This window comes from Magallana gigas, chromosome 6 (genome assembly GCF_963853765.1).
Source record: "Magallana gigas chromosome 6, xbMagGiga1.1, whole genome shotgun sequence".
NCBI classification, from domain to species: domain Eukaryota; kingdom Metazoa; phylum Mollusca; class Bivalvia; order Ostreida; family Ostreidae; genus Magallana; species Magallana gigas.
The window spans coordinates 16,860,355-16,875,888 of record NC_088858.1 but is presented as its reverse complement, the minus strand read 5'-3'; the positions used below and the strand labels follow the sequence as shown (position 1 = coordinate 16,875,888).

General features: G+C 34.0%; 1 protein-coding gene across 4 annotated transcripts in view; it reads left to right on the top strand.

The window, feature by feature from the left end:
- The window catches only part of LOC105332119 (kinesin-related protein 4), a 28,182-nt gene extending 15,424 nt beyond the window's left edge, over positions 1 to 12,758 (top strand). For all 4 annotated transcript variants that reach the window (XM_011434563.4, XM_066088480.1, XM_066088481.1 and 1 more), the window contains exons 6-16: positions 2,933 to 3,148; positions 5,149 to 6,004; positions 6,182 to 6,291; positions 6,675 to 6,821; positions 6,944 to 7,108; positions 7,768 to 7,870; positions 8,042 to 8,223; positions 8,473 to 8,627; positions 8,837 to 8,993; positions 9,184 to 9,389; positions 9,939 to 12,758. In XM_011434563.4, the coding sequence (XP_011432865.3) occupies positions 2,933 to 3,148; positions 5,149 to 6,004; positions 6,182 to 6,291; positions 6,675 to 6,821; positions 6,944 to 7,108; positions 7,768 to 7,870; positions 8,042 to 8,223; positions 8,473 to 8,627; positions 8,837 to 8,993; positions 9,184 to 9,389; positions 9,939 to 10,170 (2,529 nt within the window). In that variant the 3' untranslated portion in view covers positions 10,171 to 12,758. The remainder of the gene's footprint in view (positions 1 to 2,932; positions 3,149 to 5,148; positions 6,005 to 6,181; positions 6,292 to 6,674; positions 6,822 to 6,943; positions 7,109 to 7,767; positions 7,871 to 8,041; positions 8,224 to 8,472; positions 8,628 to 8,836; positions 8,994 to 9,183; positions 9,390 to 9,938) is intronic.
- Positions 12,759 to 15,534: the final 2,776 nt, after the last annotated feature.

The window sequence follows — 15,534 nt, the reverse complement described above, 5'->3', positions numbered from 1 at the left end:
CTGACAGGTACAAATATTGATGTGTAAGTGGACCCAGTCACAAGTCAACCAAACCCAGTGAGAGTATACACAGGGACAGTCTGGCTGTCTAATGCCAAAGGCTCTGACTGGATCATCACTTGGTTTGTGCTTATTTTTTGTAGTCTTATGAGTGAAAGTTGACTCTATTGCCACAACTAAGGAATATAAACTATTTATCTAGTGTGCACACGACCTGTATGCCGAGAGATTGTCTTATTGATTTTCTTCATTTTTTTCCTTATTCATTGGGTGTAAAAAAAAAAAAAAAGCTTTTCCACGTGGAATATAGGAATAGAGTGTTTGATTTTACAACAGCTGTGCTTTGTGATCAGGTTCTTTTGGTTCTATGTTTTCTGGATTATAATAGGTCTTACAGGTAATTATTTTCTGTTTTCAATTTTATAAGGTACGTTTACAATTGTGTGCCATCCTGTCGAGAGAAACTGAAATTCTAGAGGTTGAATGAACATAATACATGAAGTATACAAAAAGATTTCACCTGGCTACAAGCATTGGGGTTTTTAAGTGTGAATCTTAAGTATTGGTTTCAACATCCAATTGTGTAGTTTAGAAAGACACATGGAGTTTTTGCTCGATACAGGTTGCAATGTGTGCCACCAACAGAGTTTTCATTTGTTTGCATAAAAAAAAAAGTGCAAAAAAGCTGAAAACCAGCTAATTAACATCTGCAGGTATTAGTCATTGATGTACTTAAAGTTCTCTAAATGTAGCAGGTTATTAAAAAGAATTCATTGTAGCGATGTGTTACCTGGTTTTTCGAGGAAGTATTTGATTTCAAAATAAATCAGAAAAGTTAGGTCAGGTAACAAAGGAGTTTATTTCTGGAGAGTTTAAATGGAGTTTGTGGTTTTTATCCCTTCAATGTAACAAAAATGTGCAAAATATTGATCTCAGGGGTCAGAATGTTTGGGAGAAAAAGCAAACATGAGACAGGGTGGAGCTTGTTTTCATGGAAACATTTATTAGCTTAGCTAGCATAACATTGAATTGTAGAATGAAAGGCTTTGGCTAATATAAGTTTTACAAACCATTTAATGGGATCTTGCATATACATGTTATCAGCCCTCAAAAGACTATAAACTAAGAGAGATTTTAGAAATACAGAGTATATTCAAAGGTAAATTTTTAGGATTTCAAGATTTAACATAAATTAAGTCTATGGTTATTGTTCAAACACATTATATCCCTATTCATGTTAATTCAGGATCTTAATAAATTAAACTAGGCACCCAGAGCAGGATATTGCTGGGGGGGGGGGGGGGGGGGGGGGGCTCATTGCATGGAGGAAAAGGGTTGTTATTCTTTGTTATGATTGATTAGATAAAAATTGAAATTTACAATCCTTTTTATACAGAAAGTTGAAATTTTATTTACACCTCTGATCGAATGAGAAATGTGTCTGTTTGGAATTCTAACATCTGTTCACATAATTCTGTCAATATTATTCGATAGAAATATTTGGCCTTCATTTTTGCTTGTACATAGTTACAAAGTTTCTTTTTGTATGTTTGATTTTTTTAAAAAGGAAAGTGCAATTGTTGGAGGGTATGTAAGCATATATCAAAGGAGATTTTTTAAGAGAAAGTCAACTGACTGACAGAGGCATGTTTCTGGCTTGCGAAAATGGTCTAGCACTTTCCTTTATACCATATATAGTTTGCTAGTATATAGTTATACTGTTAGACAGAGGGATTCCGATTGATATGTATCACAGTAGTTGTCAAGTACCTTTGTTCTTTAATGATTTTCAAGTCATTAATATATGGCAGTTGAGATTTATCTTGCATAACCCCTTACTGGTCTTGATGTTTGAATTGGCCATTATCGAGGAGCAGGAATTGAGCTCATTTAATGAACTGACACACTGATGATCTATGATGGAGACTAGTAAATAATGAACTTATTGACATAATGATTGTGAGCTAATAGCTGAATTAATCTGGTTCCATTTTCCACCCGTGTCAAAGACTTCCACAAAAGAAATGGAGCCAATATAGCATCATGGGTCTGTAATACTCAGGTGTTGGAGGGGCTAACAAGGTGTTCTTATGTCACAGTGCCATGTGAACTACATCTGTTATGCAATCTTAGAAATCAGCTTTCACTCACTGCATTTAATCTCCCTCATGGGATTTATAGATTTAATTAAAGTTCTGGTCAAGGAAGACTTGTACAAGGCACTTCAGTGGATTATCAGGCTAGGACTTAATGAACCAGAAGTGTGTTTTGACCAGCTCAGTAACTGAAGAGAAAATTTTCCCTCCTGATAAATTGTAGCAGGATTCGTTCTCCAGGTATCCATTGATTATTTTTTTGTTGTCGGTGTTGACACGTGGCTTCAAAGCGAAGAGTTGACGGAGCTTTTACAGTAATTGTGTGGTAACGGAGTGAAATACGGGATGCTGCATGCATAATGTCTCACCTGTGTCTTTGTCTTCTATTGCGTGGATATTCACTCCATCAAAGGCTCTCACAATGGCTGCTTTAGCCAGGATGTCAATTGCCGGGGATCACTAATTTTGTTACTTTTTTATGGAATCGTCTGATCAATATTGTTATGTTTTATGGAAAACCCCAAGTGTTGGATGTGTTTATCATGGCCCTGTAATTGTGCTGTTGAAATATTGATAAGTCTTGTTTGATTTCTTGGATTATTGGGTTGACAAAGTTATTAGCAGAACTGCATTGTATGAAGATTGTGCTAGTATAACGAGTTAAGTATGCACCGTATTGTTTTGCCTTATAACAAAGCCTAACAGGTACTAGATATTGCTTAAAACGAGAGGACAAATTTTAGGTGTCTGTAAAAATTATCATGGCAGTATTTGAATTCTTGATATGAATTAATTACTGTTAGATTTCTTATATTTTATTATTTTTTATATTTCAGATACTACAGAAAGACATTGAGTCAAAAAATCGTAACATCAGTGCAGTTCTCCGCTTGAGTGAACTTCTTCACAATGACCTTGAGGAGTCAATCAAGCATGAAGTTTTCCCTCTGCAACAATTGGCCCTTGATCTACAGCAGAAGTGGCATGAGATTTGGCTCGAATCTTTAGAAGTTCAATGCAGGCTGGAAAATGCCCTGAAAGGAGGCAAAAAGGTTTGTATTAATATAAAGGTCTATACATTCATAAATCTACATTATTGTTAATCAAAACCCCATTAACATGATTGAATGATGCTCCTAAAGATAAAGGGCTTTCATATATCTTCAGAAATGTTAGGGAAAGCTATTGATGAGTCCGGATTAAATCAGTATTTGATTGTTTTTTTAAGACTGGTTTGTTTAGAGTTGTAACACGGTGTACATGTTGTATGCAGAGATTAAGATTACAGGGTAAGGAGATGAGTTAGGCCGTTAGGATAAATAAAAGTTTATTTGGCTTAAGGAGAAATCAATGGCAATTTGACTGTTTTAATAGTTGCATTAGTAATAATTGTGGCAGGGTAATGGATGGGAATTGACTTTTAATGGAAAGTGTACTAATAGAAAAGGAAGTCGGTATGATACACAATGATGACCAGTGCCAGTCTTTCAGTGAGCTACATGTCTCTATCAGTCAAGAAAACAGTTATTTGCAATAAGGTAGACACTAACTGTCCATGTAAACTATACAGGCATGTTATGGCTATTGAGTTGAAATGTTTTTAAAAGCAGGTGAAATCATTAATGTATTCAGTTTGATTTTTTTTCTCTAACCTATTGATGTAGAGTGAATCGATCTTTCAATTGTATCTTAAGTCAAGTCACATTGATTTTATGGTTAATGTGACTAAATTTTTTTAAAATGTCAATTAAAAAAAAAAAATAAAGATATAAGATGCATTGATTAAAACTTGAAGGAAAAAATCAATACCTCTTAACAGATCTACTCTCAATAAAATCAATACTTCATCAGGATTTATAATCACTTATTTGCATGTCGTATATCAGACAGAACTCACAAGCAGGAAATTGTAAAAAAGCGAGAGAGAGAAAAAAAAAGCGAAAAGGGAAGAAGAAAGAGTTACGTAATACAAATTTGATGAGTTGTGCAGGTAGTCATGTAAAATCTCTATGGCAACACAGCCATCTCGATAATGTGGTGCACGGCACTCTTTATTATCCAGTTCATTTGAAGAACTAACTAAACAAACAGCTCGATTTTTGCTGTTATTGTTAATCAGTTATAGATTGCCATATAATGAATATCAGATAGCTGTATTATGCAATATTTGACATTTAATTTTTATTTTTTTTTTGGTATTAAAAAAAGGGGGGGTAGAGAGTAGAGAGCCTTTTGTTGTTTGTCACGTACCTCGCGGCATGTCGAGTATGCTGTTATGGGACTGTTCTCTCTAAAGCTTGTTCCCACAATAGGTTGTGCTTTCAACTTCAAAAACATGAAAGGAAAAAAGCAATCTACAAAAATATGCATTAATTATAACTAAAGCAAATCTGAAAATAATAACGCAAGGTAATTATAACAAAATGTCTGCTACTGAAAGATTTTATCAGGTTTTGATGTGCATTCTCTTTTTTATATAGTCTGCCATGAATTTCATCTCTATCATAACATCACTTTTCTAATAACTACTGTATTAAGTGAACAAAATGGCTTATAGGGTCTGTTTAAAGAAGATTTTACATGCATTGATAACAGTGTGAATTAATCAGGATTTGTTCTCTTTATATGCCCAATGGGATACTGGATTATTTCTGGTTTGTTTATGACTAAAGCTGTAGTATGAAGAAGTATTTTGTAATTCATAGTGACCAGGTGTTAATACTAGAGATACACATATAGAATTCATGTGATAAAAATATTGACCCAGGTTATTTAAGAAGAAATAACGAACTCAGAAGCAATAGGTACTCGAGTGAACACTTGGTTTCCTTTAAAGGTTTAAAAACTAGCGAAAGTTTCCATCAGATTAACAAAACAAAGAAAATTATATTGGGATTTAAGTATTGGCTGTTTGTTTTCATAATTAAAATTTAGCAACTTCAAGCAAAATTCCAAATAAATGTGTCCCATTAAGTTTTCAAGTTGAAAAGGAAACTATGTCAGTCGAAATTTTGATGTGTTCTTAAAAATCTCTTTTCCTTGTTTTTTCCAGAATGAATTATCACCAAATACTTATTTAAGTGGCTGGATACCTACCCACTTCTCTGAGGAGAATGACCCAGGACGGCTGAATCTCTCTTCAGACGACAGTTTCCAGACTCTTCTGCCGCGTCAGGCAGACCTAGTGGAATCTCCGCCTTATGATTGCTTCCTGTCCAGTGACAACAGTGGCAAGGACAGTGCAGTGGTCAGTGAAGTGGAGATTAAAATGTCCTCAGAGTGCAGTGACTCTGACCTTGACATGCTGAGAAGGTCACATCAGAGGTCAGAGACTCGGGACATTGGATATAGCAGTGGCACTTCGATATCTCCATTTGCAGTCGGTCACACCAGTACGGAATCTGACTGTGATGATATCAAGAAGCTCATTGATAATGTGGAGAATCTAGTGGGGGAGAAACAGAAATCTCCACCCAGGCAGAGGAAATCTGAGAGCCCTCAGAAAAAGAAGGGCCCGATCAGTTCCTGTGACGCCAGTAGTGAGGACAGTGACGCCTCACTAGAGGAATTCTCGACAGCCTCAGACGATGCTGAGGGACTGTACGACAGTGTGTTGGGAGGGTTAGAGTACAACTCGGATGTATCTCTGCCAAATAACCTCCCAAAGTTATATAATACTGCCAAGCTTAGGCAGAATGGTAAGAAAAAGAAGGATCGACCATGGAGTGCGATCCAAATCAAAGAGTCAGATGATGACTCGGTGACCTTTTCAAGGTCAGACACAGCCGTGGAACAACTCAGGGATGCTCTAGACAGTCCCACTGGACGAAACACCCTGCCACGAGCTGGAGCCAAGAGAAAGCTGTATGAGGCTGAGGCAGCTTACAACTCGGAGTCAGGAGGCTCAGGTAAACATAAGTAAAATCAGATAAAGATAGGTGTCCTCTTACATTGATTTAGCAGGCTTTGGTTAATTACAAACAAAAAAATCAGTATCACATTAAATTACACTTACGTTGAAAAAAGACCTAAGCTTAGTATCTGCAATTGTTATGTATTGATTTTCAAAGTCTTTTATTGTGCAGGATCTGATGATTACGCTACTGCCCACAGTGAATTTATTGTCTCAGAAGAAGATGAAAACATGGCTAGCACAGCCTCATTCTCAGAACCTACCTGGGATAATTACCATCAGGTTGGAATCAATATCGATTAAACTTGACCTTTGCAAAATTAAAATTGCAATTCTTGAATTCAGTGAACTCACTATAAATTTATTCTTGATGAAAAAAGTAGGAGTATATAAGAAATACATTTTATGAATGTTTAATTGTAATGAAGTATATTTTAAAGTCCTAGATTAAAAAAAGTTAGTGTTATTCACAATTTACCATGCATTGTAAAGTTCAATATGAAATTTACTGCAAATTGATGCAAGAGAATGAGAAATAATTGAAAAAGGTAACTAAAATTAAGGTATCATAATGTTTCTGCTAGAGAGAATAACATAATAAATGCATATAAACAGATTTAATGGAGGTTGTAGGAGAGAATGAAACAGTTTCCATTACTTTACAGGTATACACCTCACTGGGTGAGGAGGAGGAGCAGCCTTTGACGTGGAGACCTCTAGAGGAGGACTTTGAATTTGATGAGGACATTCCCCAGTACTCGGCCACTAATGTCCCTCTGTCCGAAAAGAAGAAAGTATCCAGACCGAAACTGGTAAACTTTTCAAAAAAGTCCTATCCTACAAGCCCTAAAACATGTTTCTTTTGACTATATAAAAGATGATTTAACTGATGTTATAGATACAAAAGGTAATGTTGCTTTTTTTTTTTTTGTAGGTCAGTCAGGGCAGTAGACCAGGGTATGATAGTGACTCAGACTTGGAGGACCTTAACTGTTTCATTGAGGACTCCATTGGTCAGCTAAAGATCGCCGATCACTATCTGAAAAAGAAGAGCAAGGAATTCATTGGAACAGGAGTGGAGATCAACACAAATAAATACGTAGGTCAACATTATATAAATATTGCTTGTTTTGGAAGATAACAGTTGAAATTGACACCCCGGAAAAACTGGACCGGAGGTTGACAATGGTTTTCGAGGGGTATCAATTTTAACTGTTACCCTCCCAAGCAGGCACTATTTATTTTATCATACTGAGTGTGTTGATTTCAGAGAACATTTTAATGCTTTTATATAGAATGACGTGAATTCTACGGTGAACCGTACGCGCATGTAACAATTCTTTGTGTTACTCGTTGCTAATGCTGAGGGTAATAGAACGAAATTATCACGTCTAAACTAATCAGACTTCAGTATTTAACATGAAAGTATAATGATAAATGTGAAAGTTGATGCTGTACAAAAGTGCACTACTAGAGAAAACCAAGTTCTTTTATTGGTCTTGGTCTCAATAGAAAATTAGAGGTTTTGCAGCCAAAGATTTGAAGTAACAGAAAGCAGAGACCTACATAAATAGCTTTATTGATCAGCGAGGACAATTCTCTAGAGATAATTATTAGGAGATTCAACATCGAATGATTCTTATGGGAGTACTTTGTTTCCTACGTCTGCTAGAATAGATGGAATAAACTGAAACTAATCCTGTTGATGAGGTGATGATAGTCCTGATTTGCTGTTAAATTTTTACTTCTATCTGACAGAATGAAATCATCGCCACCTGTGAAACAAATATTGCCTGTCTGAAGAATGTTCTACAGCATCTCAATGAGGATTTCACAGAGGAAGAGATTGACAAAATGAAAGGTAGTTCTCTTTGTTTTGTTAGGACTTTAATGACACATTTTACAGCAAATACATTGTACCTCAATTCTTGCTTTTCACCAGGCGCTAAAAATTCTCTGTTAATTCAATGTAATTATATGACAGAGAAATATTGCTTTATGTTAACTTAACTTGTGTTGTTTATTTGTACAGATATCCTGACACAGTGGGAGAGGCTGCATGCCTTTGCCAAGGAACGGCAGTCCGAGTCCAGCGAGTTGTCGATGATGAACAAGTGCCTGGAGGAAATGGAGGCCGAGCTCTCCAGCTGTGACGAGGGGATCAAGGCATTTAAAAGCCTGCGAGATGTTGAACATAGCCTTATCAGCACAAAGGTAACTTTTGTAGCCAATGTTCTCTAATCAGTCTTATAGAGCTACAAATGCATGAACATGTGCTTTAACATGTATAAAAGTGCATCTGTTGACACAATTTAAGGAAATTCTGTTCATTGCATTTAATTTATTAAAAGGAAGATCGTCTTTCACATTATTATTGTCTGTCACATTCTTTATTTCTCCTTGATTGTTGTGTTTGAATTATTGAGGACTTGTGTTAAAGAATTTTGTTGGTTTTTTTTTCAGCAAAAGTTGGAGGGTCTACCCTATATTGAGCGCAAAATCACAGGGCTACACAAAATGTGCAGTGGATTCCAGCTGGATCATCCAGCTATTAATTTACTGTCATTTAGTCAGAAGGTCAACAAGGCTGGCAGTCAGCTCACCAGAACCAAGGACATGTAGGTTTATTTATCAGTCGTTGTCCAAATAAATGAAGTTTATTTATCAGTCGTTGTCCAAATAAATGAATTATCCATGTATAATCCAATTCAAATTGACTTAAAATGACTTGAAAACTGACTTTGGACAAATTTAATTAGATCAACACTATTTCTCATTTTCAAAAATAAAATGGGCAATTTCATTTTTCCATTCTCTATTATAACAGACTGACAAAGCAGTTGTCAGAGTTGGAAACAGTGTTCCAGATCTGGAGCGACTACAGTGAGAAGAGGAACACTCTTGAGGAGCTTCTGTCCTCAGAGTTTGATATGGATCTGATGATGGCAAACATGCAGAGGGAGGACGCCACACAATACCTCAATGTAGGCTACTAGAAGATTCATATAACAATACAGTGATATGAATAACTTATATCAAAGTATAGTTATACCCTCTATGGTTTAAAAGAGAAAGTTTCTCAGCTTTTTCAAAAGCAGAGCAAGAGTGTTCAGACTGATATACTTTTACAGCTGTATTGCAATTTTTTAAACGGCTGAATTTTTTTACTTTTAGTCTGTGAATGAAAATCTTCAGAAATATGAGGAAACGTCTGGTCAACTGCAGATACTGCGTGGGCGTTTGATGCAGTTTGCGGATGAGCATACGAAGGTGGATATAACCAATGAGACGGCTGATATCCAGGACAGGATGCTGGAGGCCCAGCGGCAGTACAGGACCTTGTTGTGGTCAATCAATCAGGGATCAATAGCTACAGAAAAGTACGCACCACACACATTTCTTTGTTAATAGAAAAGCAGGAATGAAATGGAGACTAAGGTTTCCAAGAAAGTTTAATTCAGCTTGAAAAAATTATTGTTGAAATTGCATTACTTTTAAGGCCAGAATAATCCTTAATGCATAACATTTATTCAGAACCATTTCCTCCCAAAAAATTCATTTATTTAAGTATGTTTTATGATGTTAAGTTAAACCACAGTGTACCTTTAATGTAAAGAATGTTTATAAATATGGTTGTAAATGGTTATTGTAGATTCCTTATTTTACGCGAGTACTTAATTCTGTGATTTAACGGTTTTGCATCAAATAACGAGAATATAAAATCGCGGACGCCGAATTTTTTATCATAATTCCAAATAGTTTACATCTGTCTGAAAAATAATAGGGAGGTATGAAAAATCTGCGAGATGTGCTTCACGCAATTTTCCGCGGATAATAATTCCTCGCGTGTAATTAGGAATTTACAGTAGTTCTTCTGTTAATGCATCTCTTTGTGATGAAAAGTTAATATTTTTCCATTTAAACTTCAGGATGAAAACTCGGCAGAGTGACCTAGCGTCCAATTCCACAGCAGCAGCTACAGGTCAGAACAGAACACCGTCCAGGTCTTGGTACCGCTCAGGATACGTAAAGGCAGCGGGGGCATTCGTTATGTTCGGTATTGTCTATCTCGTGGACCCTGATGCTATCAAACGCTTGGGTGATCTCACAGTTACACTTGCACCAGAACTACGATATGTCAATGGTCCACCTCCTATTTAATTTTGTAAAAAAAAAAATGACTTTTGTAAATGTTTAGGGTACATGTAAATATGAAAATGGTTAGGAATGATAAAAAAAAAAAATGAAACCAAAAAAATCTAAAAGGTAAATTATTTTATGATTAGCACATTTTATAAAATATATATTGTTAAGGTTTTTTTTGGAAAAAAAAAATAGTCTGTAAGAATACAGATGAGTTTGTATATAATTTAATCAGAATTTCATGTACCGGTAATTGATACATATCACAATTGTACTTAAAAACATTCAACAGTGTATTACACTAAATGAACAGCAACTTAAACTAATTTAAATAGTAATAATTATTTTAACATAAGATTTATCCATCTGTTACTTTTGAATGGCATTTCCTAAAATCAATAATTTGTATTATAAAGATCTGAATTTCTAATAACATAGGTTCTTAGACTCTAGTGCGAAGTGACTTTCAAATTGATATTAAACACAATCAGTTAAACACTGGCAGCTATTCCACAACAGAGCCCCGAGGCTGGGGGGCGTGCCCTGTATGCTATTTATATTTTGTCTCATCAGGTTGTAGATGTCTCTGTGCTATTTGTACATAGCTTATTTATTTTGTTCTGGTATTTTTGTATGACAAGGTCATATATATATATATATATTTTGTAAGACCAAATTTGAGTTGCTCTGTGCCCCTGATCTCAGAGAGACAAGTTCGATCACAGCTGGTCTTGCATTGACATTGTAAGTTGATGCACAAATCAGGGTGTACAATTTATGAAGATGAGTGGCATACTTGAATCAAACTACTTTTATTACATATGAATAATCATTTCCCAGAAGTGATCATATTAGGAGTTTGAAATGTATGCTGATATGGCAAAAACGTGATGCTATGCTTTAATGCTATGTCATGTAATGTTCCATTAGAGGGTTTGTTATCTTTCTCTCACAGAGAATTGAGATATACCGGTAAGCCAATGGGGAAAAAATCGAATTCAGAAATGATACCAAGTCAGAAACATGTTTAGAAAAAGAATCAGAATATGAAGAAGAGAAAATAATTTGCGTTTTAGGAAGCTACCGAAATTTTTACCAATTCAGAATAAGAAATTACAAGCAAATACAATGTTATTATAAATGAGAATAAGACACTGATATTGTGACACCAGGGCATTCAGACTAGAAAGGAGTATTGTGCTTGATATAAGAACAAATTCTGATAGAAATGGACCCCACTAGAACTGACACCACCTAGGAGGGCCAAAAGTCATGGGGGTCAATTGTACATATACTTTGACGGACATATCTTGGTGCAGGTGTAATTGTTTCAGATTGATCGGTTCTCGTTGCGTGTCCAAATGGTGCTTAGTTTCTTAAGGTTTCTTCTTTAATGGTTTTTCATTCAATCTGAAGCAATTACCAAAGGTTTATATTTATGCACACTTGTATTCATTCACTTATTCAAGTGCTTTGTATGTATATATACATCCTCATCATGTTTTCTGTATGTTTCTGATTTTCCATTTTTCATCCACAACAGTGTTGTGATATTTTTTTTTTGACTCTTGTTAAGTTTTTGTGGTTTTGTTTTTGATTTCAAAATGTGCAATTTTATTAATTTGTTTTTAGAGTCTAATTTGCTAAACCTATTATGGGATATTTTATACACACTGAGATTATATAGATTTATTACAATTTTGATGATTTTTAAGAGAGATTGCAAATTATTTTTGATCATGACCTTTGATTTAGGAAATAAGATTGTGCAAACAGTATCAACTATCACCTGCCAAAACGTGCCATCAGTTTCCTTAACTGCCTGGACACAAGATTCTTTTCTGGTGTTTTATGTTTGCTTATAAAATGAAACTTTTTCATTAAGTGCTATTGAATGTTGTCATTCTTTGTATGTAGTACATGTATATCAAAATCATCAAGTTTCTTTAATGCTCAAGTTCAAAAATTGTGTACTCCATCAGTTTGTGAAATCTTTTATTTGAGCAGTTTTACAGTTTGTTACATTTTAATAACAAACTTGTCAAGAATGTCTGATAATTGCCTTATATTGCCTATAGGTGACATTTTCCTCACATTTTTAATCCAAAAATCATTTATAGAATATACCTCAGTCATTCGAAAATGACAATTCATGGATGTGTTCTTTGTAATAGACAGGTGTCTATTGGAAGATGAATCTTATGATTTTTTTTACCGCATATACACTGGGTTTGATCCAATTTTAGCCACATGTCGGAGCATTAAAGCTACTTCTTTGTATATATACTATGTTTTCATTTTCCATGTAATTAGTCTACACGGTTTACTTCAGATGTGTACTCTAAAACGACGTAGTGTGTTTGATACCAGATTCATTCATATTGATTTCATTTCAAATTTGTTTGAATTTTCAGAGTACTAATATTAGGAAAATCTTTATTAATTAAAAAGTAAATTTAAAGTTTGTATTTTTCAGGAAAAAAATAATAATGCTTTAAAAAACCATTTCTAAAAATGTGTACGAATAAATGAACACTAAAAAATTAAAGGTTGTGGCATTATGTTTATTATATATATGGATAGAAATAAATAATGATAAACCCAAATGTTATGTTTGTTCTATTTTTTATCTAATGGTTGATAGTTTTTACATTTGCGATGACGAGACTTCCGGTTGAAAAGGGGTTATTAACAGCTGTTATTTTTAAGGGAAACTGATAAGTAGGCTCTAGACTAATAACATAACCGGATAGGCATGTATCTTCGTGGGGGGGGGGGGGTGTCCCTTTTTTCGCAACAATTATTTTTCTTGAATTACATATAGGAAATTGAATTTCGAAGGATCCCCCCTACACTTATTTTTGGGAGCATATGAAAATTATACTGAAATACACAAAATTAACCACCCCCACCCCTTCCAACGAATTAGGATTCTGAAGATCGGCAGATTAGGTTGTTCTTTACTGTCTAGATTTTGGATAAGTCTGCTCCCTCCCCTTCTTTTAAAAAGACGACGTTACGTACCTGCAATCATTGTAATCAATGACAATGTTAAGTGCAAGTTGCGTACGAACACATTGAATTATTAATGGGCGAAATAAAATGTTTCTTGTTTTAACCCAAAAAAGCGTTCTAAAAAGTATTTGTTTTATGACAATACTGTATCTAGTAAAACATATCTTCTTCAGATTGTCATAGCAACTATGATGTCATTTCATTGAATAATAATTCCATTTAAATTATATTAACTGTCTTTTTAAGTAAACTATTGAAAAGGAATATTTTTAACTCTAAAGTGGCCCATTTTGTATATTTAGACCCCTATTTTTCAAGGATTTTGTAAACTAATAGATAATATAAAACAAAATTCGTTTTGTTGTCATGGTAACCAAGCAAAACAAATATCACTCAAAATTTGTCAAAAATATTTTATTTGCTTCTCCTTCGATGACTTATGTATGGTTTTAATTGATTTTTAAAATTTTCACTTTCCTTGCGAAGCTCAATGCTTACTGACATGGTCTCTTAAATTCTGATCATTAAAATGTTTTCTAGGTGATTGAATTATAAAATAAATAGCCTTACTTGGTGTTTCATGTGGTTATGAAGATTGTGAGCATTTCAGGAAAATAATATTCATGTAATTATACCCCCGCAAACGAAGTTTAGGGGGGTATATTGGTTTCACCCTGTCCGTCTGTCTGTCTGTAGACACAACTTTGTCCCCCCTACAGAATGTTTTACTACTGCATGGAACAGTCTGAAAATTTGTACATATGTTGATCACCATCTGAAGATGTGTACCTGCAGTTTGTTTTAAGATCAGACAAGATTTAATGATTTTATGACTGTTTTCATTTTCCCTATTCTATATATTGTACACCGGTGTTAAAAAGTAAGGGAGGTAATTCTTACAGATTTTATTAATTAATACCGGTAGTATTAAAACACTCTATAATATATTTATATAAATACATCCAGATAGAGGGTTTTTGTCTGTATGTCTTAACAAAATTTATTTTTTATAAGTATTCTATCAACTGACAATGCAAAATTTTTGTTTGTCAAAGATTAATTCATAGGAGCTAATAAGAACATCAAAGACAAGTGTGGCTGAATTCATTTGTCAATAATATTATTATTAATAAAGAAGTGAACTAATTTTAGAAGTTGTTTAATTATTAGTCAAGTAAATTGATGAAGTGAACCTATAGGGCATTAATTTAAATGAAATTCAAAATTACTGATATGATTGTGTTTTGGCAATTTTTAAATTGTTTGTAATATTAAATTTTCTTTTTTTTTTTTTTTTTTTTTTTTTTTTTTTTTTACTTTTTACATATTTTTACATAGTATGGTAATTATGGTAATGTTTTGGGAGTTTATTAAATTTAACAAGCTCATCAAAGAAAATCATAGTCCTGTGGGATCATTTTTCTGATATGGAGTTCCATTGTACCACAGGAGAAAGTGGGGAAAATTTGAAACAACTAATTGCATCTGCAAGACTCTTATTAGAAAGATATTCAAAGTTTTATCAACAGAAGATCATTGCTTGGCTACCAGTATTTCCTTTTACTGCAAAGGGAGGGGTTATTGTCATTTTGTTGGTTTTTCTTTAAAACAATTAAAATAAAAAAAATATCATCAGATACATAAATTTGTAAATGTATTACTGTTATACATATGTATTTACAGTGAAATTCTGACAATTTGATTTTTTTTTTCTTTGTTAACTTTTTTTTTTATACAATTCTAAACTTTTTTTTATTTGTATGTGTTCCAAAAAAATTATTCAATTCAATTATTTGTCCCATTTGAAATTAGCCTTGCGTGGGTATTAGTCCCATTAGGACAGTTCTAGTTTTTTTCTGCAATGATTCATATTTCTTTATGACCCGTTGCAAAAATGGTTATACATGTATACTTACATCCCTCTTTGAATCTGATATCATACTTCTTTCTTCAGTTATTCCATAAAATTACCATGTGCGCGGATCCAGAAAACATTTCCCGGAGGGGGGGGGGGGGGGGGTCCGAGGCATATTTGCGATAATTTTACTATATAAATTAAATAAATTTTTCTCGACCCACCTAGCTCCCCCACCTCTAGATCCGCGCATGATTACGGACCGCAAATTCTACTATATTTATGGAAGGTTTACCTGGCACACTTCGATCGATTTTAACTTCATAATTATGGCGAATTTTAGAGTACTTACTAAATTTTTTTTTTACTTTTTATGTCAATTAAAGGCTAGAAAACTGCTTATATTTTTCGCGGACAAACAGATTTAAACTGGTGAAATAGTGATTCGGGTTCACGATCATTTTTCATAGGAAGTATAAAAGAAGAAAATAATTTGAATATGTTGTAATATA